The sequence below is a fragment of the Oncorhynchus masou genome, chromosome 13, assembly GCF_036934945.1.
Source record: "Oncorhynchus masou masou isolate Uvic2021 chromosome 13, UVic_Omas_1.1, whole genome shotgun sequence".
In the NCBI taxonomy this organism is placed as follows: Eukaryota; Metazoa; Chordata; class Actinopteri; order Salmoniformes; family Salmonidae; genus Oncorhynchus; species Oncorhynchus masou.
Window position 1 is genome coordinate 96,209,072 of NC_088224.1, and position 26,815 is coordinate 96,235,886.

At 49.4% G+C, this 26,815-nt stretch overlaps 1 protein-coding gene across 1 annotated transcript in view; it reads left to right on the forward strand.

Moving 5' to 3' along the window:
* tenm4 (teneurin transmembrane protein 4) overlaps positions 1–26,815 on the forward strand; it is a 716,895-nt gene that overhangs the window by 637,140 nt on the left and 52,940 nt on the right. The window contains exon 31 of the mRNA XM_064985425.1: positions 20,680–20,976. Within this exon, the coding sequence (XP_064841497.1) occupies positions 20,680–20,976 (297 nt within the window). The remainder of the gene's footprint in view (positions 1–20,679; positions 20,977–26,815) is intronic.

A 26,815-nucleotide genomic window follows, 5' to 3' on the forward strand; every position in this document is an offset into this window, starting at 1 on the left:
ACACATTCTCACTCGCACTCACACACACACACACACACACACACACACACACACACACACACACACACACACACACACACACACACACACACACACACACACACACACACACACACACACACTCACACACACACTCCCCCCTTGATTTCTGCTATCAGTCTAGGGAACATAGAGAGAACAGACTGTGCTGTTCTCCATGGAAACAGGAGCCACCTGTCAGTCGGAGTAGTTTGTAAATCTAAGGCACAGCACCACAGACACAGCACTACAGACACAGCACTACAGACACATCACCACAGACACAGCACCACAGACACAGCACTACAGACACAGCACTACAGACACAGCACCACAGACACAGCACTACAGACACAGCACTACAGACACAGCACTACAGACACAGCACTACAGACACAGCACCCCAGCACTACAGACACATCACTACAGACACAGCACTACAGACACAGCACTACAGACACAGCACTACAGACACAGCACTACAGACACAGCACTACAGACACAGCACTACAGACACAGCACCCCAGCACTACAGACACATCACTACAGACACAGCACTACAGACACAGCACCACAGACACAGCACCACAGACACAGCACTACAGACACAGCACTACAGACACAGCACTACAGACACAGCACCACAGGCACAGCACCACAGACACAGCACTACAGACACAGCACTACAGACACAGCACTACAGACACAGCACCCCAGACACAGCACTACAGACACAGCACTACAGACACAGCACTACAGACACAGCACTACAGACACAGCACCCCAGCACTACAGACACAGCACCATAGACACAGCACTACAGACACAGCACTACAGACACAGCACTACAGACACAGCACTACAGACACAGCACCACAGACACAGCACCACAGCACTACAGACACAGCACTACAGACACAGCACTACAGACACAGCACCACAGACACAGCACCACAGACACAGCACTACAGACACAGCACTACAGACACAGCACTACAGACACAGCACTACAGACACAGCACCCCAGCACTACAGACACAGCACTACAGACACAGCACTACAGACACAGCACTACAGACACAGCACTACAGACACAGCACTACAGACACAGCACTACAGACACAGCACTACAGACACAGCACTACAGACACAGCACCACAGACACAGCACTACAGACACAGCACCACAGCACTACATACACAGCACCACAGCACTACAGACACAGCACCATAGACACAGCACTACAGACACAGCACTACAGACACAGCACTACAGACACAGCACTACAGACACAGCACCACAGACACAGCACCACAGACACAGCACCACAGACACAGCACCACAGACACAGCACCCAAGACACAGCACCACAGACACAGCACCACAGACACAGCACCACAGACACAGCACCACAGACACAGCACTACAGACACAGCACTACAGACACAGCACCACAGACACAGCACTACAGACACAGCACTACAGACACAGCACTACAGACACAGCACCACAGACACAGCACTACAGACACAGCACCACAGACACAGCACTACAGACACAGCACTACAGACACAGCACTACAGCACCACAGACACAGCACTACAGACACAGCACTACAGACACAGCACTACAGACACAGCACTACAGACACAGCACCACAGACACAGCACCACAGACACAGCACTACAGACACAGCACTACAGACACAGCACTACAGACACAGCACTACAGACACAGCACCACAGACACAGCACCACAGCACTACAGACACAGCACTACAGACACAGCACTACAGACACAGCACCACAGACACAGCACTACAGACACAGCACCACAGCACTACAGACACAGCACCACAGCACTACAGACACAGCACTACAGACACAGCACTACAGACACAGCACTACAGACACAGCACTACAGACACAGCACCACAGACACAGCACCACAGCACTACAGACACAGCACTACAGACACAGCACTACAGACACAGCACCACAGCACTACAGACACAGCACTACAGACACAGCACTACAGACACAGCACCACAGACACAGCACCACAGCACTACAGACACAGCACTACAGACACAGCACTACAGACACAGCACCACAGACACAGCACTACAGACACAGCACCACAGCACTACAGACACAGCACCACAGCACTACAGACACAGCACCATAGACACAGCACTACAGACACAGCACTACAGACACAGCACTACAGACACAGCACTACAGACACAGCACCACAGACACAGCACCACAGACACAGCACCACAGACACAGCACCACAGACACAGCACTACAGACACAGCACTACAGACACAGCACCACAGACACAGCACTACAGACACAGCACTACAGACACAGCACTACAGACACAGCACTACAGACACAGCACCACAGACACAGCACCACAGACAGACAAAGCACCACAGACACAGCACCACAGACACAGCACCACAGACACAGCACCACAGACACAGCACCACAGACACAGCACCACAGACACAGCACCACAGACACAGCACTACAGACACAGCACCACAGACACAGCACCACAGACACAGCACCACAGACACAGCACACAGACACAGCACCACAGCACTACAGGCACAGCACTACAGACACAGCACTACAGACACAGCACCACAGCACTACAGACACAGCACCACAGACACAGCACTACAGACACAGCACTACAGACACAGCACCACAGACACAGCACTACAGACACAGCACTACAGACACAGCACTACAGACACAGCACCACAGACACAGCACTACAGACACAGCACCACAGACACAGCACTACAGACACAGCACCACAGACACAGCACCACAGACACAGCACTACAGACACAGCACCACAGACACAGCACTACAGACACAGCACTACAGACACAGCACTACAGCACCACAGACACAGCACCACAGACACAGCACTACAGACACAGCACTACAGACACAGCACTACAGACACAGCACCCCAGACTCAGCACCACAGACACAGCACCCCAGACTCAGCACCACAGCACCACAGACACAGCACCACAGCACTACAGACACAGCACCACAGACACAGCACCCCAGACTCAGCACCACAGCACCACAGACACAGCACCACAGCACTACAGACTCAGCACCACAGACACAGCACCACAGACACAGCACTACAGACACAGCACTACAGACACAGCACCACAGACACAGCACTACAGACACAGCACCACAGACACAGCACTACAGACACAGCACCACAGACACAGCACTACAGACACAGCACTACAGACACAGCACTACAGACACAGCACCACAGACACAGCACTACAGACACAGCACCACAGACACAGCACTACAGACACAGCACCACAGACACAGCACTACAGACACAGCACTACAGACACAGCACTACAGACACAGCACTACAGACACAGCACCACAGACACAGCACTACAGACACAGCACCACAGACACAGCACTACAGACACAGCACCCCAGACTCAGCACTACAGACACAGCACTACAGACACAGCACCACAGACACAGCACTACAGACACAGCACCACAGACACAGCACTACAGACACAGCACCACAGACACAGCACTACAGCACCCCAGACACAGCACCACATACACAGCACTACAGACACAGCACCCCAGACACAGCACTACAGACACAGCACCACAGCACTACAGGCACAGCACCACAGACACAGCACCACAGACACAGCACTACAGACACAGCACTACAGACACAGCACTACAGACACAGCACCACAGCACCACAGACACAGCACCACAGACACAGCACCACAGACACAGCACCACAGACACAGCACCACAGACACAGCACCACAGACACAGCACCACAGACACAGCACCACAGACACAGCACCACAGACACAGCACCACAGACACAGCACTACAGACACAGCACCACAGCACTACAGACACAGCACTACAGACACAGCACCACAGACACAGCACCACAGACACAGCACCACAGACACAGCACTACAGACACAGCACTACAGACACAGCACTACAGACACAGCACCCCAGACACAGCACCACAGACACAGCACTACAGACACAGCACTACAGACACAGCACTACAGACACAGCACCCCAGACTCAGCACCACAGCACCACAGACACAGAGCTGGTTAGCAGAGACATACCCCCTCCTTTCTATATTGCCGTGTTGTATTGACATTGTGTTATTAATGCTGTGTCCTGCACTGCCTCCCAATGCTAGGTTCGTTCTGATACCAGAGATCTACCCCCCCCCCAGTCTGCCTGTCTGTACTGTGAGATATCAATGTGTTAGCATTGTAGCATTGTAGTATTGTAACGGTTCTACTATACCAACGCCACATTAAAAACTGTAATATCTTATGTTTCAGCGAGTCGTGGGTGAACGACGACATTAAGAACATACCAGCTGGCGGGCTAAACACTCATGGGGCGGGGGCCTATGCATAGATGTAAACAACAGCTGGTGCACGACATCTAAGGAAGTCTCGAGGTTTTGAGTATCTCATGATAAGCTGTACACCACACTTTCCACCAAGAGAGTTTACATCAATATTTCTTGAAGCTGTCCATATACCACAGCAGACCGATACTGGCACTAAGACCGCACTCAATGAGCTCTATAAGGTCATAAGCAAACAGGAAAACGCTCATCCAGAGGCGGCCCTCCTAGTGGCCGGGGACTTTAACGCAGGGAAACTTAAATCAGTTTTACATCATTTCTACCAGCATTTTAAATGTGCAACCAGAGGGAAAATAATTCTAGACAACCTTTACTCCAAACACAGAGACGCATACAATGCTCTTTCTCACCCTCCAGTTGGCAAATCTGACCATAATTCTATCATCCTGATTCCTGCTTACAAGCAAACATTAAATGGGTAGCAGGGTAGCCTAGTGGTTAGAGTGTAGAGGAGGCAGGGTAGCCTAGTGGTTAGAGAGTAGAGGTGGCAGGGTAGCCTAGTGGTTAGAGTGTAGAGGAGGCAGGGTAGCCTAGTGGTTAGAGTGTAGAGGCGGCAGGGTAGCCTAGTGGTTAGAGTGTAGAGGAGGCAGGGTGGCCTAGTGGTTAGAGTGTAGAGGAGGCAGGGTAGCCTAGTGGTTAGAGTGTAGAGGTGGCAGGGTAGCCTAGTGGTTAGAGTGTAGAGGAGGCAGGGTAGCCTAGTGGTTAGAGTGTAGAGGAGGCAGGGTAGCCTAGTGGTTAGAGTGTAGAGGAGGCAGGGTAGCCTAGTGGTTAGAGTGTAGAGGAGGCAGGTAGACTAGTGGTTAGAGTGTAGAGGAGGCAGGGTAGCCTAGTGGTTAGAGTGTAGAGGAGGCAGGGTAGCCTAGTGGTTAGAGTGTAGAGGAGGCAGGGTAGCCTAGTGGTTAGAGTGTAGAGGTGGAAGGGTGGCCTAGTGGTTAGAGTGTAGAGGAGGCAGGGTAGCCTAGTGGTTAGAGTGTAGAGGAGGCAGGGTAGCCTAGTGGTTAGAGTGTAGAGGAGGCAGGGTAGCCTAGTGGTTAGAGTGTAGAGGAGGTAGGGTAGCCTAGTGGTTAGAGTGTGGAGGCGGCAGGGTAGTCTAGTGGTTAGAGTGTAGAGGAGGTAGGGTAGCCTAGTGGTTAGAGTGTGGAGGTGGTAGGTAGCCTAGTGGTTAGAGTGTAGAGGTGGTAGGTAGCCTAGTGGTTAGAGTGTGGAGGTGGTAGGTAGCCTAGTGGTTAGAGTGTAGAGGAGGCAGGGTAGCCTAGTGGTTAGAGTGTAGAGGAGGCAGGGTAGCCTAGTGGTTAGAGTGTAGAGGAGGCAGGTAGCCTAGTGGTTAGAGTGTAGAGGAGGCAGGGTAGACTAGTGGTTAGAGTGTAGAGGAGGCAGGTAGCCTAGTGGTTAGAGTGTAGAGGAGGCAGGGTAGACTAGTGGTTAGAGTGTAGAGGAGGCAGGGTAGCCTAGTGGTTAGAGTGTAGAGGAGGCAGGTAGCCTAGTGGTTAGAGTGTAGAGGAGGCAGGGTAGACTAGTGGTTAGAGTGTAGAGGAGGTAGGTATCCTAGTGGTTAGAGTGTAGAGGAGGCAGGGTAGCCTAGTGGTTAGAGTGTAGAGGAGGCAGGGTAGCCTAGTGGTTAGAGTGTAGAGGAGGCAGGGTAGCCTAGTGGTTAGAGTGTAGAGGAGGCAGGGTAGCCTAGTGGTTAGAGTGTAGAGGAGGCAGGTAGCCTAGTGGTTAGAGTGTAGAGGAGGCAGGGTAGACTAGTGGTTAGAGTGTAGAGGAGGCAGGTAGCCTAGTGGTTAGAGTGTAGAGGAGGCAGGGTAGACTAGTGGTTAGAGTGTAGAGGAGGCAGGTAGCCTAGTGGTTAGAGTGTAGAGGAGGCAGGGTAGACTAGTGGTTAGAGTGTAGAGGAGGTAGGTATCCTAGTGGTTAGAGTGTAGAGGAGGCAGGGTAGCCTAGTGGTTAGAGTGTAGAGGAGGCAGGGTAGCCTAGTGGTTAGAGTGTAGAGGAGGCAGGGCACCACAGAAGCCTAGTGGTTAGAGTGTAGAGGAGGCAGGGTAGCCTAGTGGTTAGAGTGTAGAGGAGGCAGGGTAGACTAGTGGTTAGAGTGTAGAGGAGGCAGGTAGACTAGTGGTTAGAGTGTAGAGGAGGCAGGGTAGCCTAGTGGTTAGAGTGTAGAGGAGGCAGGGTAGCCTAGTGGTTAGAGTGTAGAGGAGGCAGGGTAGACTAGTGGTTAGAGTGTAGAGGAGGCAGGGTAGCCTAGTGGTTAGAGTGTAGAGGAGGCAGGGTAGACTAGTGGTTAGAGTGTAGAGGAGGCAGGTAGACTAGTGGTTAGAGTGTAGAGGAGGCAGGGTAGCCTAGTGGTTAGAGTGTAGAGGAGGCAGGGTAGCCTAGTGGTTAGAGTGTAGAGGAGGCAGGTAGCCTAGTGGTTAGAGTGTAGAGGAGGCAGGGTAGCCTAGTGGTTAGAGTGTAGAGGAGGCAGGGTAGCCTAGTGGTTAGAGTGTAGAGGAGGCAGGGTAGCCTAGTGGTTAGAGTGTAGAGGAGGTAGGTATCCTAGTGGTTAGAGTGTAGAGGAGGCAGGGTAGCCTAGTGGTTAGAGTGTAGAGGAGGTAGGTAGCCTAGTGGTTAGAGTGTAGAGGAGGTAGGGTAGCCTAGTGGTTAGAGTGTAGAGGAGGCAGGGTAGCCTAGTGGTTAGAGTGTAGAGGCGGCAGGGTAGCCTAGTGGTTAGAGTGTAGAGGAGGCAGGGTAGCCTAGTGGTTAGAGTGTAGAGGAGGCAGGGTAGCCTAGTGGTTAGAGTGTAGAGGCGGCAGGGTAGCCTAGTGGTTAGAGTGTAGAGGTGGCAGGGTAGCCTAGTGGTTAGAGTGTAGAGGCGGCAGGGTAGCCTAGTGGTTAGAGTGTAGAGGTGGCAGGGTAGCCTAGTGGTTAGAGTGTAGAGGAGGCAGGGTAGCCTAGTGGTTAGAGTGTAGAGGAGGCAGGGAGCCTAGTGGTTAGAGTGTAGAGGTGGCAGGGTAGCCTAGTGGTTAGAGTGTAGAGGAGGCAGGGTAGCCTAGTGGTTAGAGTGTAGAGGAGGCAGGGAGCCTAGTGGTTAGAGTGTAGAGGAGGCAGGGTAGCCTAGTGGTTAGAGTGTAGAGGAGGCAGGGTAGCCTAGTGGTTAGAGTGTAGAGGAGGCAGGGTAGCCTAGTGGTTAGAGTGTAGAGGTGGAAGGGTGGCCTAGTGGTTAGAGTGTAGAGGAGGCAGGGTAGCCTAGTGGTTAGAGTGTAGAGGTGGAAGGGTAGCCTAGTGGTTAGAGTGTAGAGGAGGCAGGGTAGCCTAGTGGTTAGAGTGTAGAGGTGGCAGGGTAGCCTAGTGGTTAGAGTGTAGAGGCGGCAGGTAGCCTAGTGGTTAGAGTGTAGAGGAGGCAGGTAGCCTAGTGGTTAGAGTGTAGAGGCGGCAGGGTAGCCTAGTGGTTAGAGTGTAGAGGCGGCAGGGTAGCCTAGTGGTTAGAGTGTAGAGGCGGCAGGGTAGCCTAGTGGTTAGAGTGTAGAGGTGGCAGGGTAGACTAGTGGTTAGAGTGTAGAGGTGGCAGGGTAGCCTAGTGGTTAGAGTGTAGAGGTGGCAGGGTAGCCTAGTGGTTAGAGTGTGGAGGAGGCAGGGTAGCCTAGTGGTTAGAGTGTAGAGGAGGCAGGGGAGCCTAGTGGTTAGAGTGTAGAGGAGGCAGGGGAGCCTAGTGGTTAGAGTGTAGAGGTGGCAGGGTAGCCTAGTGGTTAGAGTGTGGAGGAGGCAGGGTAGCCTAGTGGTTAGAGTGTAGAGGAGGCAGGGGAGCCTAGTGGTTAGAGTGTAGAGGAGGCAGGGGAGCCTAGTGGTTAGAGTGTAGAGGTGGCAGGGTAGCCTAGTGGTTAGAGTGTGGAGGAGGCAGGGTAGCCTAGTGGTTAGAGAGTAGAGGAGGCAGGTAGCCTAGTGGTTAGAGTAGAGGTGGCAGGGTAGCCTAGTGGTTAGAGAGTAGAGGTGGCAGGGTAGCCTAGTGGTTAGAGAGTAGAGGAGGCAGGGTAGCCTAGTGGTTAGAGTAGAGGTGGCAGGGTAGCCTAGTGGTTAGAGTGTAGAGGAGGCAGGGTAGCCTAGTGGTTAGAGTGTAGAGGAGGCAGGGTAGCCTAGTGGTTAGAGTGTAGAGGTGGCAGGGTAGCCTAGTGGTTAGAGTGTAGAGGAGGCAGGGTAGCCTAGTGGTTAGAGTGTAGAGGTGGCAGGGTAGCCTAGTGGTTAGAGTGTAGAGGAGGCAGGGTAGCCTAGTGGTTAGAGAGTAGAGGAGGCAGGTAGCCTAGTGGTTAGAGTAGAGGTGGCAGGGTATTCTAGTGGTTAGAGAGTAGAGGTGGCAGGGTAGCCTAGTGGTTAGAGAGTAGAGGAGGCAGGGTAGCCTAGTGGTTAGAGTAGAGGTGGCAGGGTAGCCTAGTGGTTAGAGTGTAGAGGAGGCAGGGTAGCCTAGTGGTTAGAGTGTAGAGGAGGCAGGGTAGCCTAGTGGTTAGAGTGTAGAGGTGGCAGGGTAGCCTAGTGGTTAGAGTGTAGAGGAGGCAGGGTAGCCTAGTGGTTAGAGTGTAGAGGTGGCAGGGTAGCCTAGTGGTTAGAGTGTAGAGGAGGCAGGGTAGCCTAGTGGTTAGAGTGTAGAGGTGGCAGGGTAGCCTAGTGGTTAGAGTGGAGAGGTGGCAGGGTAGCCTAGTGGTTAGAGTGTAGAGGAGGCAGGGGAGCCTAGTGGTTAGTGTAGAGGTGGCAGGGTAGCCTAGTGGTTAGAGTGTAGAGGAGGCAGGGTAGCCTAGTGGTTAGAGTGTAGAGGAGGCAGGGTAGCCTAGTGGTTAGAGTGTAGAGGAGGCAGGGTAGCCTAGTGGTTAGAGTGTAGAGGTGGCAGGGTAGCCTAGTGGTTAGAGTGTAGAGGAGGCAGGGTAGCCTAGTGGTTAGAGTGTAGAGGTGGCAGGGTAGCCTAGTGGTTAGAGTGGAGAGGTGGCAGGGTAGCCTAGTGGTTAGAGTGTAGAGGAGGCAGGGGAGCCTAGTGGTTAGAGTGTAGAGGAGGCAGGGGAGCCTAGTGGTTAGAGTGTAGAGGAGGCAGGGGAGCCTAGTGGTTAGAGTGTAGAGGAGGCAGGGTAGCCTAGTGGTTAGAGTGTAGAGGAGGTAGGGTAGCCTAGTGGTTAGAGTGTAGAGGCGGCAGGGTAGCCTAGTGGTTAGAGTGTAGAGGCGGCAGGGTAGCCTATTGGTTAGAGTGTAGAGGCGGCAGGGTAGCCTAGTGGTTAGAGTGTAGAGGAGGCAGGGTAGCCTAGTGGTTAGAGTGTAGAGGTGGCAGGTAGCCTAGTGGTTAGAGTGTAGAGGAGGCAGGGTAGCCTAGTGGTTAGAGTGTAGAGGTGGAAGGGTGGCCTAGTGGTTAGAGTGTAGAGGCGGCAGGGTAGCCTAGTGGTTAGAGTGTAGAGGAGGCAGGTAGCCTAGTGGTTAGAGTGTAGAGGAGGTAGGGTAGCCTAGTGGTTAGAGTGTAGAGGAGGCAGGGTAGCCTAGTGGTTAGAGTGTAGAGGTGGCAGGTAGCCTAGTGGTTAGAGTGTAGAGGCGGCAGGGTAGCCTAGTGGTTAGAGTGTAGAGGTGGAAGGGTAGCCTAGTGGTTAGAGTGTAGAGGAGGTAGGTAGCCTAGTGGTTAGAGTGTAGAGGAGGTAGGGTAGCCTAGTGGTTAGAGTGTAGAGGAGGCAGGGTAGCCTAGTGGTTAGAGTGTAGAGGCGGCAGGGTAGCCTAGTGGTTAGAGTGTAGAGGCGGCAGGGTAGCCTAGTGGTTAGAGTGTAGAGGCGGCAGGGTAGCCTAGTGGTTAGAGCGTTGGACTAGTAACCAAAAGGTTGCAAGTTCAAATCTCCGAGCTGACAAGGTACAAATCTGTCGTTCTGCCCCTGAACAGGCAGTTACCCCAATCTTCCTTGGCTGTCATTGAAAATGAGAATTTGTTCTTATCTGACTTGTCTAGTTAAATAAAAAATAAAATATAATTTAAAAAGCAGGAAGAACCAGTGACTTGGTCTATTAAAAAGTGGTCAGATGAAGCAGATGCTAAACTACAGGACGGTTTTGCAGCACAGACTAGAACATGTTCCGGGATTCATCCGATGGCATTGAGGATAACACTACATCAGTCACTGGCTTCATCAATAAGAGCATTGAGGACGTCATCCGCACAGTTACCGTACGTACATAACCCAACCAGAAGCCATGGATCACAGGCAACATTCGCACTGAGCTACATTTACATTTAAGTCATTTGGCAGACGCTCTTATCCAGAGCGACTTACAAATTGGTGAATTCACCTTCTGACATCCAGTGGAACAGCCACTTTACAATAGTGCATCTAAATCATTTAAGGGGGGGTGAGAAGGATTACTTTATCCTATCCTAGGTATTCCTTAAAGAGGTGGGGTTTCAGGTGTCTCCGGAAGGTGGTGATTGACTCCGCTGTCCTGGCGTCGTGAGGGAGTTTGTTCCACCATTGGGGGGCCAGAGCAGCGAACAGTTTTGACTGGGCTGAGCGGGAACTGTACTTCCTCAGTGGTAGGGAGGCGAGCAGGCCAGTGGTGGATGAACGCAGCTAAATGGTAGAACTGCTGCTTTCAAGGAGCGGGATCCTGCTATGCCCTCTGATGAAGATTGAATCGTACAACACCGGCTCTGATGCTCGTCAGATGTGGCAGGGCTTCAAACCATTACAGACTACAAAGGGAAGCACAGCCGAGAGCTGCCCAGTAACACGAGTCAACCAGATGAGCTAAACTACTTCTATGCTCACTTCGAGGCAAATAACACTGAAACATGCATGAGAGCATCAGCTGTTCCGGACGACTATGTGATCACGCTATCCGCAGCTGATGTGAGTGAGACCTTTAAACAGGTCAACATTCACAACAGACAGACAGATTACCAGGACATGTACGCCGAGCATAGGTTCATCAACTGGCAAGTGTTTTCACTGACATTTTCAACCTCTCCCTGTCTGAGTCTGTAATACCAACATGTTTCAAGCAGACCACCATAGTCCCTGTGCCCAAGAACACTAAGGTAACCTGCCTAAATCACTACCGACCTGTATCACTCACGTCTGTACCTATGTAGTGCCTTGAAAGGCTGGTCACATCAACGCCATTATCCCAGAAACCCTAGACCCACTCCAATTTGCATACCGCCCCAACAGATCCACAGATGATGTAATCTCTATTGCCCTTACCCCCCTGTATATAGCCTCCACATTGACTCTGTCCACATTGTCCACATTGTCCACATTGTAGTATTAGCACCATGTCCTATACCAGCTCACCATGCTACGGTATCCATCTGTTAGCATTGTAGTATTAGCACCATGTCCTATACCAGCTCACCATGCTACGGTATCCGTTTGTTAGCATTGTAGTATTAGCACCATGCTGCGTTAAACACGCTCTCTGTGTATGTTTTTATTTTATTGTTTTTTTTATAGGGAACCAAACCGATGCCTGTTTGTTCAGAGATGGGGACAGCCAATTAGATTACTGTTCTTATCTCACAGGCATTGAGAGCACATTTCTGATGCAACACAGAATCTGGGAAATTCATTAGCTTTCATTACCGTACAAGGAATAGTGAATAATTGATGTTTATTGGAAGAAAACAAACCCGAGTCGTCTTTTCAACAAACTTTTGATTAATCATACGAGACATATTAGGGATTATTTTACAGTTTTGTCAGAGTGCCAGATCGTTGTTTTACAGAATAAATCTGCATTCAAATTTGATTTGTAAAGCATCAACTTTAACTCTTCTAGCTTTGAAGCACTGAGAGGAGGAGGAAGGAGGGGGAGGGAGGGAGGAAGGAGGGAGGGAGGGAGGAGAAAGGAAGGAGGGAGGGAGGAGGGGGAGGAAGGAGGGGGAGGGAGTAGGAGGGGGGGAAGGGAGGGAGGGAGGGAGGGAGGGGGAGGGAGGGAGGGAGGGAGGGAGGGAGGGAGGGAGGGAGGGAGGGAGGGAGGGAGGGAGGGAGGGAGGGAGGGAGGGAGGGAGAAGGAAGGAAGGAGGGAGGGAGGAGGGGGAGGAAGGAGGGGGAGGGAGGGAGGAAGGAGGGAGGAGGTGGAAGGAAGGAGGGAGGGAGGAGGGGGGAGGGATGGGAGCAGACACGCATCTTCCATCAATATGTCAGTCAGTCTGTGAGTTTGTCTGTCTGTCTGTGGGTTTGTCAGTCAATCTGTGGGTTTGTCAGACAGACAGACAGACAGACAAACCCACAGACTGACTGACATATTGATGGAAGATGTGTGTCTGCTCCCATCCCTCCCCCCCTCCTCCCTCCCTCCTTCCTTCCACCTCCTCCCTCCTTCCTCCCTCCCTCCCCTTCCTTCATCCCTCCTTCCTCCCTCCCCCTCCTTCATCCCTCCTCCTCCCCCCCTCCCCCCTCCTTCCTCCTCCTCGTCCCTCCCTCCCCTCTCCTTCCTCCTCCCTGCCTCCCCCTCCCTCTATTCATTATTTTATATCTGCCTGTTTAAAGCTCTGTGAAATTGAAAGTAGTTTTTTTCTATTCTCCTAAGACCCAGCGTCCTGTCTGTCTGTCTGTCTGTCTGTCTGTCTGTCTGTCTGTCTGTCTGTCTGTCTGTCTGTCTGTCTGTCTCTGTCTGTCTGTCTCTGTCTGTCTGTCTGTCTGTTTGTCTGTCTGTTTGTCTGTCTGTCTGTCTGTCTGTCTGTCTGTCTGTCTGTCTGTCTGTCTGTCTGTCTGTCTGTCTGTCTGGTTGGGCCTCTGCTAAAGAACAGCTTCATCCGTATGAAAGAATAAGAGAGAGAGTATGACCGATGTCTCTCAACCTCCCTCCCTCCCTCTTCACTAGGGGGCCCCTAGAGGGGATCTGTGGGGCTGGCCTCCCCCCCTCTTCACTAGGGGGCCCCTAGAGGGGATCTGTGGGGCTGGCCTCCCTCCCTCTTCACTAGGGGGCCCCTAGAGGGGATCTGTGGGGCTGGCCTCCCTCCCTTTTCACTAGGGGGCCCCTAGAGGGGATCTGTGGGGCTGGCCTCCCTCTCTCTTCACTAGGGGGCCCCTAGAGGGGATCTGTGGGGCTGGCCTCCCTCCCTCTTCACTAGGGGGCCCCTAGAGGGGATCTGTGGGGCTGGCCTCCCTCCCTCTTCACTAGGGGGCCCCTAGAGGGGATCTGTGGGGCTGGCCTCCCTCTCTCTTCACTAGGGGGCCCCTAGAGGGGATCTGTGGGGCTGGCCTCCCTCTCTCTTCACTAGGGGGCCCCTAGAGGGGATCTGTGGGGCTGGCCTCCCTCCCTCTTCACTAGGGGGCCCCTAGAGGGGATCTGTGGGGCTGGCCTCCCTCCCTCTTCACTAGGGGGCCCCTAGAGGGGATCTGTGGGGCTGGCCTCCCTCTCTCTTCACTAGGGGGCCCCTAGAGGGGATCTGTGGGGCTGGCCTCCTCTCTCTTCACTAGGGGGCCCCTAGAGGGGATCTGTGGGGCTGGCCTCCCTCCCTCTTCACTAGGGGGCCCCTAGAGGGGATCTGTGGGGCTGGCCTCCCTCCCTCTTCACTAGGGGGCCCCTAGAGGGGATCTGTGGGGCTGGCCTCCCTCTCTCTTCACTAGGGGGCCCCTAGAGGGGATCTGTGGGGCTGGCCTCCCTCTCTCTTCACTAGGGGGCCCCTAGAGGGGATCTGTGGGGCTGGCCTCCCTCTCTCTTCACTAGGGGGCCCCTAGAGGGGATCTGTGGGGCTGGCCACCCCTCATTCTCCAGCTCAGATTCCCCTTTCTCCTCCAACCCTGCAGGGAATTCTGTTATTCATGAACATGGTGTAATTGTCACATGGTATAATCTTAGTGTAAAATAATCCTCCCAGTTAGGTGTTGACGACATTAATTGGCCCGGGTGTAATGGTCCCGTCATAGACCACAGACGGGTTTCTCTGGTCCTTACATCATAAAGGAAGACACACAGGCACAAGGCCGCACGCACGCAAGAGAACGCGCGCACACACGCTCGCACGCATGCACGCACACACACGCACGCACACACACACGCACACGCACACATGCACATGCACACGCACGCACACGCACGCACACACACGCACACATGCACGCGCACGCACACACACACGCACACACGCACGCACGCACACACACACACTGCTACCACACCACTGGAAGCAGGCCAACAGCAGCTTGGGAGACATTTAACACCCATTTATACCCAGCCAACACTGTGCCAATGTACCTGTAGAGAAACCATGCAGATGAATCAGAAATACATGATGAAGAAAAGAGAGAAAGAGAGAGAGCAGTTTAATTAAAGATTAAACATTTCCTCCACAAATGTACCCCCAGTCTGCCAGATGGCTGTGGTAGCAGTGTTGATATACAGAGCAGTTCAGACTCCTGTCTCTCTGCTCTGTTCAGACTCCTCTCTCTGCTCTGTTCAGACTCCTCTCTCTGCTCTGTTCAGACTCCTGCCTCTCTCTGCTCTGTTCAGACTCCTCTCTCTGCTCTGTTCAGACTCCTCTCTCTGCTCTGTTCAGACTCCTGTCTCTCTGCTCTGTTCAGACTCCTCTCTCTGCTCTGTTCAGACTCCTGCCTCTCTCTGCTCTGTTCAGACTCTTGTCTCTCTGCTCTGTTCAGACTCCTGTCTCTCTGCTCTGTTCAGACTCCTCTCTCTGCTCTGTTCAGACTCCTGCCTCTCTCTGCTCTGTTCAGACTCCTCTCTCTGCTCTGTTCAGACTCCTGTCTCTCTGCTCTGTTCAGACTCCTCTCTCTGCTCTGTTCAGACTCCTGCCTCTCTCTGCTCTGTTCAGACTCCTGTCTCTCTGCTCTGTTCAGACTCCTGTCTCTCTGCTCTGTTCAGACTCCTGTCTCTCTGCTCTGTTCAGACTCCTCTCTCTGCTCTGTTCAGACTCCTGTCTCTCTGCTCTGTTCAGACTCCTCTCTCTGCTCTGTTCAGACTCCTGCCTCTCTCTGCTCTGTTCAGACTCCTGTCTCTCTGCTCTGTTCAGACTCCTGCCTCTCTGCTCTGTTCAGACTCCTGTCTCTCTGCTCTGTTCAGACTCCTGTCTCTCTGCTCTGTTCAGACTCCTGTCTCTCTGCTCTGTTCAGACTCCTGCCTCTCTCTGCTCTGTTCAGACTCCTGTCTCTCTGCTCTGTTCAGACTCCTGCCTCTCTGCTCTGTTCAGACTCCTGTCTCTCTGCTCTGTTCAGACTCCTGTCTCTCTGCTCTGTTCAGACTCCTGCCTCTCTGCTCTGTTCAGACTCCTGCCTCTCTGCTCTGTTCAGACTCCTGCCTCTCTGCTCTGTTCAGACTCCTGCCTCTCTCTGCTCTGTTCAGACTCCTGCCTCTCTGCTCTGTTCAGACTCCTGCCTCTCTGCTCTGTTCAGACTCCTGCCTCTCTCTGCTCTGTTCAGACTCCTGCCTCTCTCTGCTCTGTTCAGACTCCTGTCTCTCTCTGCTCTGTTCAGACTCCTGCCTCTCTCTGCTCTGTTCAGACTCCTGCCTCTCTGCTCTGTTCAGACTCCTGTCTCTCTGCTCTGTTCAGACTCCTGCCTCTCTCTGCTCTGTTCACTCCTGCCTCTCTGCTCTGTTCAGACTCCTGCCTCTCTCTGCTCTGTTCAGACTCCTGCCTCTCTCTGCTCTGTTCAGACTCCTGCCTCTCTCTGCTCTGTTCAGACTCCTGCCTCTCTCTGCTCTGTTCAGACTCCTGCCTCTCTCTGCTCTGTTCAGACTCCTGCCTCTCTCTGCTCTGTTCAGACTCCTGCCTCCCTCTGCTCTGTTCAGACTCCTGTCTCTCTCTGCTCTGTTCAGACTCCTGCCTCTCTCTGCTCTGTTCAGACTCCTGCCTCTCTCTGCTCTGTTCAGACTCCTGCCTCTCTCTGCTCTGTTCAGACTCCTGCCTCTCTCTGCTCTGTTCAGACTCCTGCCTCTCTCTGCTCTGTTCAGACTCCTGCCTCTCTCTGCTCTGTTCAGACTCCTGCCTCTCTCTGCTCTGTTCAGACTCCTGCCTCTCTGCTCTGTTCAGACTCCTGCCTCTCTCTGCTCTGTACAGACTCCTGCCTCTCTCTGCTCTGTTCAGACTCCTGTCTCTCTGCTCTGTTCAGACTCCTGCCTCTCTCTGCTCTGTTCAGACTCCTGCTTCTCTCTGCTCTGTTCAGACTCCTGCCTCTGCTCAGTTCAGACTCCTCTCTCTGCTCTGTTCAGACTCCTGTCTCTCTCTGCTCTGTTCAGACTCCTGTCTCTCTCTGCTCTGTTCAGACTCCTGTCTCTCTCTGCTCTGTTCAGACTCCTGCCTCTCTCTGCTCTGTTCAGACTCCTGTCTCTCTGCTCTGTTCAGACTCCTGCCTCTGCTCTGTTCAGACTCCTGCCTCTCTGCTCTGTTCAGACTCCTGCCTCTCTCTGCTCTGTTCAGACTCCTGTCTCTCTGCTCTGTTCAGACTCCTGCCTCTCTGCTCTGTTCAGACTCCTGTCTCTCTCTGCTCTGTTCAGACTCCTGCCTCTCTCTGCTCTGTTCAGACTCCTGTCTCTCTGCTCTGTTCAGACTCCTGCCTCTCTCTGCTCTGTTCAGACTCCTGCCTCTCTCTGCTCTGTTCAGACTCCTGCCTCTCTGCTCTGTTCAGACTCCTGCCTCTCTGCTCTGTTCAGACTCCTGTCTCTCTCTGCTCTGTTCAGACTCCTGCCTCTCTGCTCTGTTCAGACTCCTGTCTCTCTCTGCTCTGTTCAGACTCCTGCCTCTCTCTGCTCTGTTCAGACTCCTGCCTCTCTCTGCTCTGTTCAGACTCCTGCCTCTCTCTGCTCTGTTCAGACTCCTTTCTCTCTGCTCTCTTCAGACTCCTGCCTCTCTCTGCTCTGTTCAGACTCCTGCCTCTCTCTGCTCTGTTCAGACTCCTTTCTCTCTGCTCTGTTCAGACTCCTTTCTCTCTGCTCTGTTCAGACTCCTGCCTCTCTCTGCTCTTTTCAGACTCCTGTCTCTCTCTGCTCTGTTCAGACTCCTGTCTCTCTCTGCTCTGTTCAGACTCCTCTCTCTGCTCTGTTCAGACTCCTCTCTCTGCTCTGTTCAGACTCCTCTCTCTGCTCTGTTCAGACTCCTGCCTCTCTGCTCTGTTCAGACTCCTGCCTCTCTGCTCTGTTCAGACTCCTGCCTCTCTGCTCTGTTCAGACTCCTGCCTCTCTGCTCTGTTCAGACTCCTGCCTCTCTGCTCTGTTCAGACTCCTGTCTCTCTGCTCTGTTCAGACTCCTGCCTCTCTCTGCTCTGTTCAGACTCCTGCCTCTCTCTGCTCTGTTCAGACTCCTGCCTCTCTCTGCTCTGTTCAGACTCCTGCCTCTCTCTGCTCTGTTCAGACTCCTGCCTCTCTCTGCTCTGTTCAGACTCCTGCCTCTCTGCTCTGTTCAGACTCCTGTCTCTCTGCTCTGTTCAGACTCCTGCTTCTCTCTGCTCTGTTCAGACTCCTGTCTCTCTGCTCTGTTCAGACTCCTGTCTCTCTGCTCTGTTCAGACTCCTGTCTCTCTGCTCTGTTCAGACTCCTCTCTCTGCTCTGTTCAGACTCCTGCCTCTCTGCTCTGTTCAGACTCCTGCCTCTCTCTGCTCTGTTCAGACTCCTGCCTCTCTGCTCTGTTCAGACTCCTGCCTCTCTGCTCTGTTCAGACTCCTGTCTCTCTGCTCTGTTCAGACTCCTGCCTCTCTCTGCTCTGTTCAGACTCCTGCCTCTCTGCTCTGTTCAGACTCCTGTCTCTCTGCTCTGTTCAGACTCCTGTCTCTCTGCTCTGTTCAGACTCCTGTCTCTCTGCTCTGTTCAGACTCCTCTCTCTGCTCTGTTCAGACTCCTGCCTCTCTGCTCTGTTCAGACTCCTGCCTCTCTCTGCTCTGTTCAGACTCCTGCCTCTCTGCTCTGTTCAGACTCCTGTCTCTCTGCTCTGTTCAGACTCCTGCCTCTCTCTGCTCTGTTCAGACTCCTGCCTCTCTCTGCTCTGTTCAGACTCCCAGGGTCACATGTATTAGAAAGGAGCAGAAAGCGAATAATTTAAAGAGGTGACTAGATTCAGTAACATGGGAGTCATTTAAAGAGGTGACTAGACTCAGTAGCATGGGAGTCATTTAAAGAGGTGACTAGACTCAGTAACATGGGAATCATTTAAAGAGGTGACGAGACTCAGTAACATGGGAATCGTTTGAAGAGGTGACTAGACTCAGTAACATGGGAATCATTTAAAGAGGTGACGAGACTCAGTAACATGGGAATCATCTAAAGAGGTGACTAGACTCAGTAGCATGGGAGTCATTTAAAGAGGTGACTAGACTCAGTAACATGGGAGTCATTTAAAGAGGTGACTAGACTCAGTAACATGGGAATCATTTAAAGAGGTGACTAGACTCAGTAACATGGGAATCATTTAAAGAGGTGACTAGACTCAGTAACATGGGAATCATTTGAAGAGGTGACTAGACTCAGTAACATGGGAGTCATTTGAAGAGGTGACTAGACTCAGTAACATGGGAATCATCTATGGCTGGTTTTTAAGCACAGAGGAGAGTTTTTCATGATTAGTGACTGTCTTGTTTTTCCTTCCCTGAATATTCAGATCTCCCACTAAGGCTTCTCGTCTGAATTTTTTGACAAACAAAGAAATATGGTAATTCCTATAATTGCATCACTTCAATGATTCCTGTTGTCCTGACTATTATAATTAAAAAATAATCACATTTTAGGTTGAGTTTTCCTCAAAAAAAAGTATTCCTCTTCAGAACACATTGCATGAAGAAGGGTTTTACAATCACATCGCTCTAACTTTCAAACACTTTATTCCGCTGTTCATCACAACACGTTATGCAACACTTCAGCTGTGTTGGCGGAGTTAACCCTTAACTGTCTGGCTGGCTGGGACTCTCTTTTCTCCTTTTGCAATTGTTTATATTCACACGTGTGTCTTTTTTGTTGTTAAATGAGTGAGATTCAATGTCTGTATTTTAGTATGCTCATTGATTGTTTTGTCTGTACTTCCATAACAAATAAATCAACTCCGTGGCCTTGCGGTTCGTGTCCGCCCTGACATTGGAAGTTTAGGAGTATGATCTCCAGCCGAGTCAAACCAAAGACTGTAAAAATGGGACCTGATGCGTCTCTGCTTGGCATTTAGCATTGAGGTGATAGATTAGGGGTAACGCCTTTCGGTAAACGACAGTCCTTCTAGGGGTGTTCTGGTTCACTACAGAAACAGGAGATGATGCTTCAATGTGATGTTCCGGCTCACACAGGCCAAGAATACTTCCTCACTGCACAACTGACATTTACATTTACATTTAAGTCATTTAGCAGACGCTCTTATCCAGAGCGACTTACAAATTGGTGAATTCACCTTATGACATCCAGTGGAACAGCCACTTTACAATAGTGCATCTAAATCATTTAAGGGGGGGGGGGGTGAGAAGGATTACTTTATCCTATCCTAGGTATTCCTTGAAGAGGTGGGGTTTCAGGTGTCTCCGGAAGGTGGTGATTGACTCCGCTGTCCTGGCGTCGTGAGGGAGTTTGTTCCACCATTGGGGGGCCAGAGCAGCGAACAGTTTTGACTGGGCTGAGCGGGAACTGTACTTCCTCAGTGGTATTAGACTAACACCTGCCCCTGATTGAGAACCATATCAGGCCAGACATAGAAATAGACAAACAAGACATCCAACATAGAATGCCCACTCAGATCACACCCTGACCAACCAAAACATAGAAACATACAAATAAACTATGGCAAGGGCGTGACATATATTATTATTATATTATTTTATTATTATATATATATATATATTATATATTATTATTATATTACTATTATATTATTATATATTATTATTATATTATTTTATTATTATATATATATATATATATTATATATTATTATTATATTACTATTATATTATTATACATATTATTATATTATTTTATTATTATACATATTATTATTTTATTATATATATATATATTATTATTATTACATTATTTTCTTATTATATATATTATTATATTACAATGCACTGTAATAGCACAATAATGCATTATACCGGCAAGCTTTAAGTAGAACAGTCTACTTTCAATAACTGATATGTGGTGGTTCCTCCTACTTAACTTTTTGAAAACACTGATTGTTCGTAACTTTGGATAAAAATGTAAAATGTAAAGTCTTACCAAATGACCTTGTCTTCTCTCCCCTAGGTCCACAACAGAAACCTCCTGTCCCTGGACTTTGACCGTATCACACGTACAGAGAAGGTTTACGACGACCACAGGAAGTTCACGTTAAGGATCCACTACGACCACGCCGGACGCCCGACGCTCTGGGCCCCCAGCAGCCGCCTCAATGGGGTCAACGTCACATACTCCCCGGGCGGGCACGTGGCCGGCATCCAACGGGGAACCATGTCTGTACGCATGGAGTACGACCAGAATGGTCGAATCACGTCGCAGATCTTTGCCGATGGGAAGTCATGGACCTACACTTACCTGGAGAAGGTAAAAAGCACCTCTAGTATTCCTTTTTTTTTATATATATATATATATATATATATATATATATATATATATATATACTAAATGCAGGGCCTTCAGAATGTATTCATACCGCTTGATGTTTTCCATATTATATTGTGTCTGAATTCAAAATTGATTCAATATATTTTTTATCACCCATCTACACACAATGCCCCATAATGACAAAGTGAAAACATTTTCAGAAATGTTTGCAAATGTATCGAAAATAAAATTCAGAAATATTTACATAATTATTCACACCCCTGAGTCAATACATGTTGGATTCACCATTGGCAGTGATTACAGCTGTGAGTCTTTCACGATTACATTTTTTGCAGTTTTACTTTAGTGCCTTGTTGCAAACAGGATGCATGTTTTGAAATATTTGTTATTCTGTAAAGGTTTCCTTCTTTTCACTCTGTCATTTAGGTTAGTATTGTGGAGTAACTACAATGCTGTTGATCCATCCTCATTTACCTCCTATCACAGCCATTAAACTCTGTAACTGTTCTAAAGTCACCATTGGCCTCATGGTGAAATCCCTGACAGGTTTCCTTCCTCTCCGGCAACTGAGTTAAGGAAGGAAGCCTGTATGTTTGTAGTGACTGGGTGTATTGATACACCATCCAAAGTGTAATTAATAACTTCACCATGATCAAAGGGATATTTTATGTCTGCTTTATAATTTACCCATCTACCAATAGATGCCCTTCTTTTTTGAGTCATTGGAAAACCTCCCTGGTCTTTGTGGTTGAATCTGTGTTTAAAATTCACTGCTCGACTGAGGGACCTTAGAGATAATTGTATGTGTGGGAGTACAGAGATGAGGTAGTCATTAAAACATCATGTTAAACACTATTATTGCACACAGAGTGAGTCCATGCAACTTATTATATTACTTGGTAAACACATGTTTACTCCTGAACTGATTTCCATAACAAAGGAGTTGAATTCTTATTGACTCAAGACATTTTTCATCTTTTCATTTTTAATACATTTGTAAAAATAAAATAAAAACATAATTCCACTTTGGCGTTATGAAGTATTGTGACAGAAAATCTCAATTTAATCCATTTGGAAATTCAGGCTGTAAAACAACTACATTTGTAGAAAGTCTCTTGGATCCCCTTTCTGAAGGCTCTTGGATCCACTTTCTGAAGGCTCTTGGATCCACTTTCTGAAGGCTCTTGGATCCACTTTCTGAAGGCTCTTGGATCCCCTTTCTGAAGGCTCTTGGATCCACTTTCTGAAGTCTCTTGGATCCCCTTTCTGAAGGCTCTTGGATCCCCTTTCTGAAGGCTCTTGGATCCACTTTCTGAAGGCTCTTGGATCCACTTTCTGAAGGCTCTTGGATCCACTTTCTGAAGGCTCTTGGATCCTCTTTCTGAAGGCTCTTGGATCCACTTTCTGAAGGCTCTTGGATCCTCTTTCTGAAGGCTCTTGGATCCACTTTCTGAAGGCTCTTGGATCCACTTTCTGAAGGCTCTTGGATCCACTTTCTGAAGGCTCTTGGATCCACTTTCTGAAGGCTCTTGGATCCACTTTCTGAAGGCTCTTGGATCCACTTTCTGAAGGCTCTTGGATTCACTTTCTGAAGGCTCTTGGATCCACTTTCTGAAGGCTCTTGGATCCACTTTCTGAAGGCTCTTGGATCCACTTTCTGAAGGCTCTTGGATCCACTTTCTGAAGGCTCTTGGATCCACTTTCTGAAGGCTCTTGGATCCACTTTCTGAAGGCTCTTGGATTCACTTTCTGAAGGCTCTTGGATCCACTTTCTGAAGGCTCTTGGATCCACTTTCTGAAGGCTCTTGGATCCACTTTCTGAAGGCTCTTGGATCCACTTTCTGAAGGCTCTTGGATCCACTTTCTGAAGGCTCTTGGATCCTCTTTCTGAAGGCTCTTGGATCCACTTTCTGAAGGCTCTTGGATCCACTTTCTGAAGGCTCTTGGATCCACTTTCTGAAGGCTCTTGGATCCACTTTCTGAAGGCTCTTGGATCCTCTTTCTGAAGGCTCTTGGATCCACTTTCTGAAGGCTCTTGGATCCACTTTCTGAAGGCTCTTGGATCCACTTTCTGAAGGCTCTTGGATCCACTTTCTGAAGGCTCTTGGATCCACTTTCTGAAGGCTCTTGGATCCACTTTCTGAAGGCTCTTGGATCCCCTTTCTGAAGGCTCTTGGATCCACTTTCTGAAGGCTCTTGGATCCACTTTCTGAAGGCTCTTGGATCCACTTTCTGAAGGCTCTTGGATCCACTTTCTGAAGGCTCTTGGATCCACTTTCTGAAGGCTCTTGGATCCACTTTCTGAAGGCTCTTGGATCCACTTTCTGAAGGCTCTTGGATCCTCTTTCTGAAGGCTCTTGGATCCACTTTCTGAAGGCTCTTGGATCCACTTTCTGAAGGCTCTTGGATCCACTTTCTGAAGGCTCTTGGATCCACTTTCTGAAGGCTCTTGGATCCACTTTCTGAAGGCTCTTGGATCCACTTTCTGAAGGCTCTTGGATCCACTTTCTGAAGGCTCTTGGATCCACTTTCTGAAGGCTCTTGGATCCACTTTCTGAAGGCTCTTGGATCCTCTTTCTGAAGGCTCTTGGATCCACTTTCTGAAGGCTCTTGGATCCACTTTCTGAAGGCTCTTGGATCCTCTTTCTGAAGGCTCTTGGATCCACTTTCTGAAGGCTCTTGGATCCACTTTCTGAAGGCTCTTGGATCCACTTTCTGAAGGCTCTTGGATCCTCTTTCTGAAGGCTCTTGGATCCACTTTCTGAAGGCTCTTGGATCCTCTTTCTGAAGGCTCTTGGATCCTCTTTCTGAAGGCTCTTGGATCCTCTTTCTGAAGGCTCTTGGATCCACTTTCTGAAGGCTCTTGGATTCACTTTCTGAAGGCTCTTGGATCCACTTTCTGAAGGCTCTTGGATTCACTTTCTGAAGGCTCTTGGATCCACTTTCTGAAGGCTCTTGGATCCACTTTCTGAAGGCTCTTGGATCCACTTTCTGAAGGCTCTTGGATCCACTTTCTGAAGGCTCTTGGATCCTCTTTCTGAAGGCTCTTGGATCCACTTTCTGAAGGCTCTTGGATCCTCTTTCTGAAGGCTCTTGGATCCACTTTCTGAAGGCTCTTGGATCCACTTTCTGAAGGCTCTTGGATCCACTTTCTGAAGGCTCTTGGATCCACTTTCTGAAGGCTCTTGGATTCACTTTCTGAAGGCTCTTGGATTCACTTTCTGAAGGCTCTTGGATTCACTTTCTGAAGGCTCTTGGATCCTCTTTCTGAAGGCTCTTGGATCCTCTTTCTGAAGGCTCTTGGATCCACTTTCTGAAGGCTCTTGGATCCACTTTCTGAAGGCTCTTGGATCCACTTTCTGAAGGCTCTTGGATCCTTTGAACTGCCTCGTGAAGCAGAACATTTCAATACATATTTAATTAGGGGATAATAAGAAGAGATCCTCAGAGAATAGGAAACACAATTATATAAACTCTCCACATAAAATACAATGAAAGTCATGATATATAGACCTACTGTACTTTAAAGGTAGACATTCGCAGTGTTCAGTAGGTACACAGTGTACTGAGGGTTTGAAACTAATGGAGAACGCCTGCTCTACTACAGATAAACATCAAAGACAAACAGGCTGGGTATTGTAATAGAAAATTGTGATTGATATTTCAGTGGCAAGAGGCCCTTAAAAGCAGATGTAATATTTCTGGTTCAAAGTTTCCTTTTAAATCCTCCTGTCTACTGTACTCTTAGCTTTGTGCTGCGTTATCTGGCCTCTGTCTATTTGAGACATGTGTAGAGAGCTGTAATTAAGGACTGTCTCTCTGTCTCTCTCTGTTTCTCTGTCTCTGTTTCTCTGTCTCTTTCTCTGTCTCTCTGTTTTTCTATCTCTCTGTTTTTCTATCTCTCTGTTTCTCTGTTTCTCGGTCTCTCGGTCTCTGTCTCTCTGTCTCTCTGTTTTTCTGTGTCTCTGTTTTTCTGTCTCTGTTTTTCTGTCTCTCTGTCTCTCTGTCTCTCTGTTTCTCTGTCTCTATGTGTCTCTGTATCTCTATTTTTCTATCTCTGTCTCTCTGTCTCTCTGTTTCTCTGTCTCTCTGTCTCTCTGTGTCTCTATTTTTCTATCTCTGTCTCTCTGTCTCTCTGTTTCTCTGTTTTTCTGTCTCTGTTTCTCTGTTTTTCTGTCTCTCTGTTTCTCTGTCTCTCTGTTTCTCTGTGTCTCTGTGTCTCTGTGTCTCTATTTTTCTATCTCTGTCTCTCTGTTTCTCTGTTTCTCTGTCTCTGTGTTTCTGTCTCTCTGTTTCTCTGTTTTTCTGTCTCTGTTTCTCTGTTTTTCTGTCTCTCTGTTTCTCTGTCTCTCTGTTTCTCTGTTTCTCTGTTTCTCTGTCTCTCTGTCTCTCTGTTTCTCTGTCTCCCTGTTTCTCTGTTTCTCGGTCTCTGTCTCTCTCTCTCTCTGTCTCTCTGTTTCTCTGTTTCTCTGTCTCTCTGTGCCTCTGTGTCTCTGTCTCTCTATCTCTCTGTCTCTTTGTCTCTCTGTTTCTCTGTCTATCTGTGTCTCTGTGTCTCTATTTTTCTATCTGTCTCGCTGTCTCTCTGTCTCTCTGTTTCTCTGTTTCTCTGTCTCTCGGTCTCTATCTCTCTGTTTTTCTATCTCTCTGTTTCTATGTTTCTCTGTCTCTCTGTCTCTCTGTTTCTCTGTCTCCCTGTTTCTCTGTTTCTCGGTCTCTGTCTCTCTCTCTCTCTGTCTCTCTGTTTCTCTGTTTCTCTGTCTCGCTGTGCCTCTGTGTCTCTGTCGCTCTATCTCTCTGTCTCTTTGTCTCTCTGTTTCTCTGTTTCTCTGTCTATCTGTGTCTCTGTGTCTCTATTTTTCTATCTGTCTCGCTGTCTCTCTGTCTCTCTGTTTCTCTGTTTCTCTGTCTCTCGGTCTCTATCTCTCTGTTTTTCTATCTCTCTGTTTCTCTGTTTCTCGGTCTCTCGGTTTCTGTCTCTCTGTTTCTCTGTTTTTCTGTCTCTCTGTTTCTCTGTTTTTCTGTCTCTGTTTCTCTGTCTCTCTGTTTCTCTGTTTCTCTGTTTCTCTGTCTCTCTGTCTCTCTGTCTCTCTGTTTCTCTGTTTTTCTGTTTCTCTGTTTCTCTGTCTCTCTGTTTCGATGTCTCTCTGTTTCTCTGTTTCTCTGTCTCTCTGTCTCTCTGTTTTTCTGTCTCTGTTTTTCTGTCTCTGTTTCTCTGTCTCTCTGTTTCTCTGTCTCTCTGTTTCTCTGTCTCTGTTTCTCTGTCTCTCTGTTTCTCTGTCTCTGTTTCTCTGTCTCTGTTTCTCTGTTTTTCTGTCTCTCTGTCTCTCTGTTTTTCTGTCTCTGTCTCTCTGTTTTTTTGTCTCTCTGTTTTTCTGTCTCTCTGTTTCTCTGTCTCTGTTTCTCTGTCTCTGTTTCTCTGTCTCTGTTTCTCTGTTTTTCTGTCTCTCTGTCTCTCTGTTTTTCTGTCTCTCTGTTTTTCTGTCTCTCTGTCTCTCGTTTTTATGTCTCTCTGTTTCTCTGTCTCTCTGTCTCTTTCTCTCTCTCTGTTTCTCTGTTTGTCTCTCTGTTTCTCTGTTTCTCTGTCTCTCTGTTTCTCTGTTTTTCTGTCTCTCTGTCTCTCTGTTTCTCTGTTTTTCTGTCTCTCTGTCTCTCTCTAGCAATGTATATATACATTATACATTGTTAGTGCAGACAGCTTGACAGGGCCGTTGCCCCTAAAATAGACTCTGATGAGCAGAAAGGAATGAAATGTCACTTTCACATTGTTAATTAAAGTTGGGATCTTTGGGGAGACAGAACAGTACAGTGAAGGCTG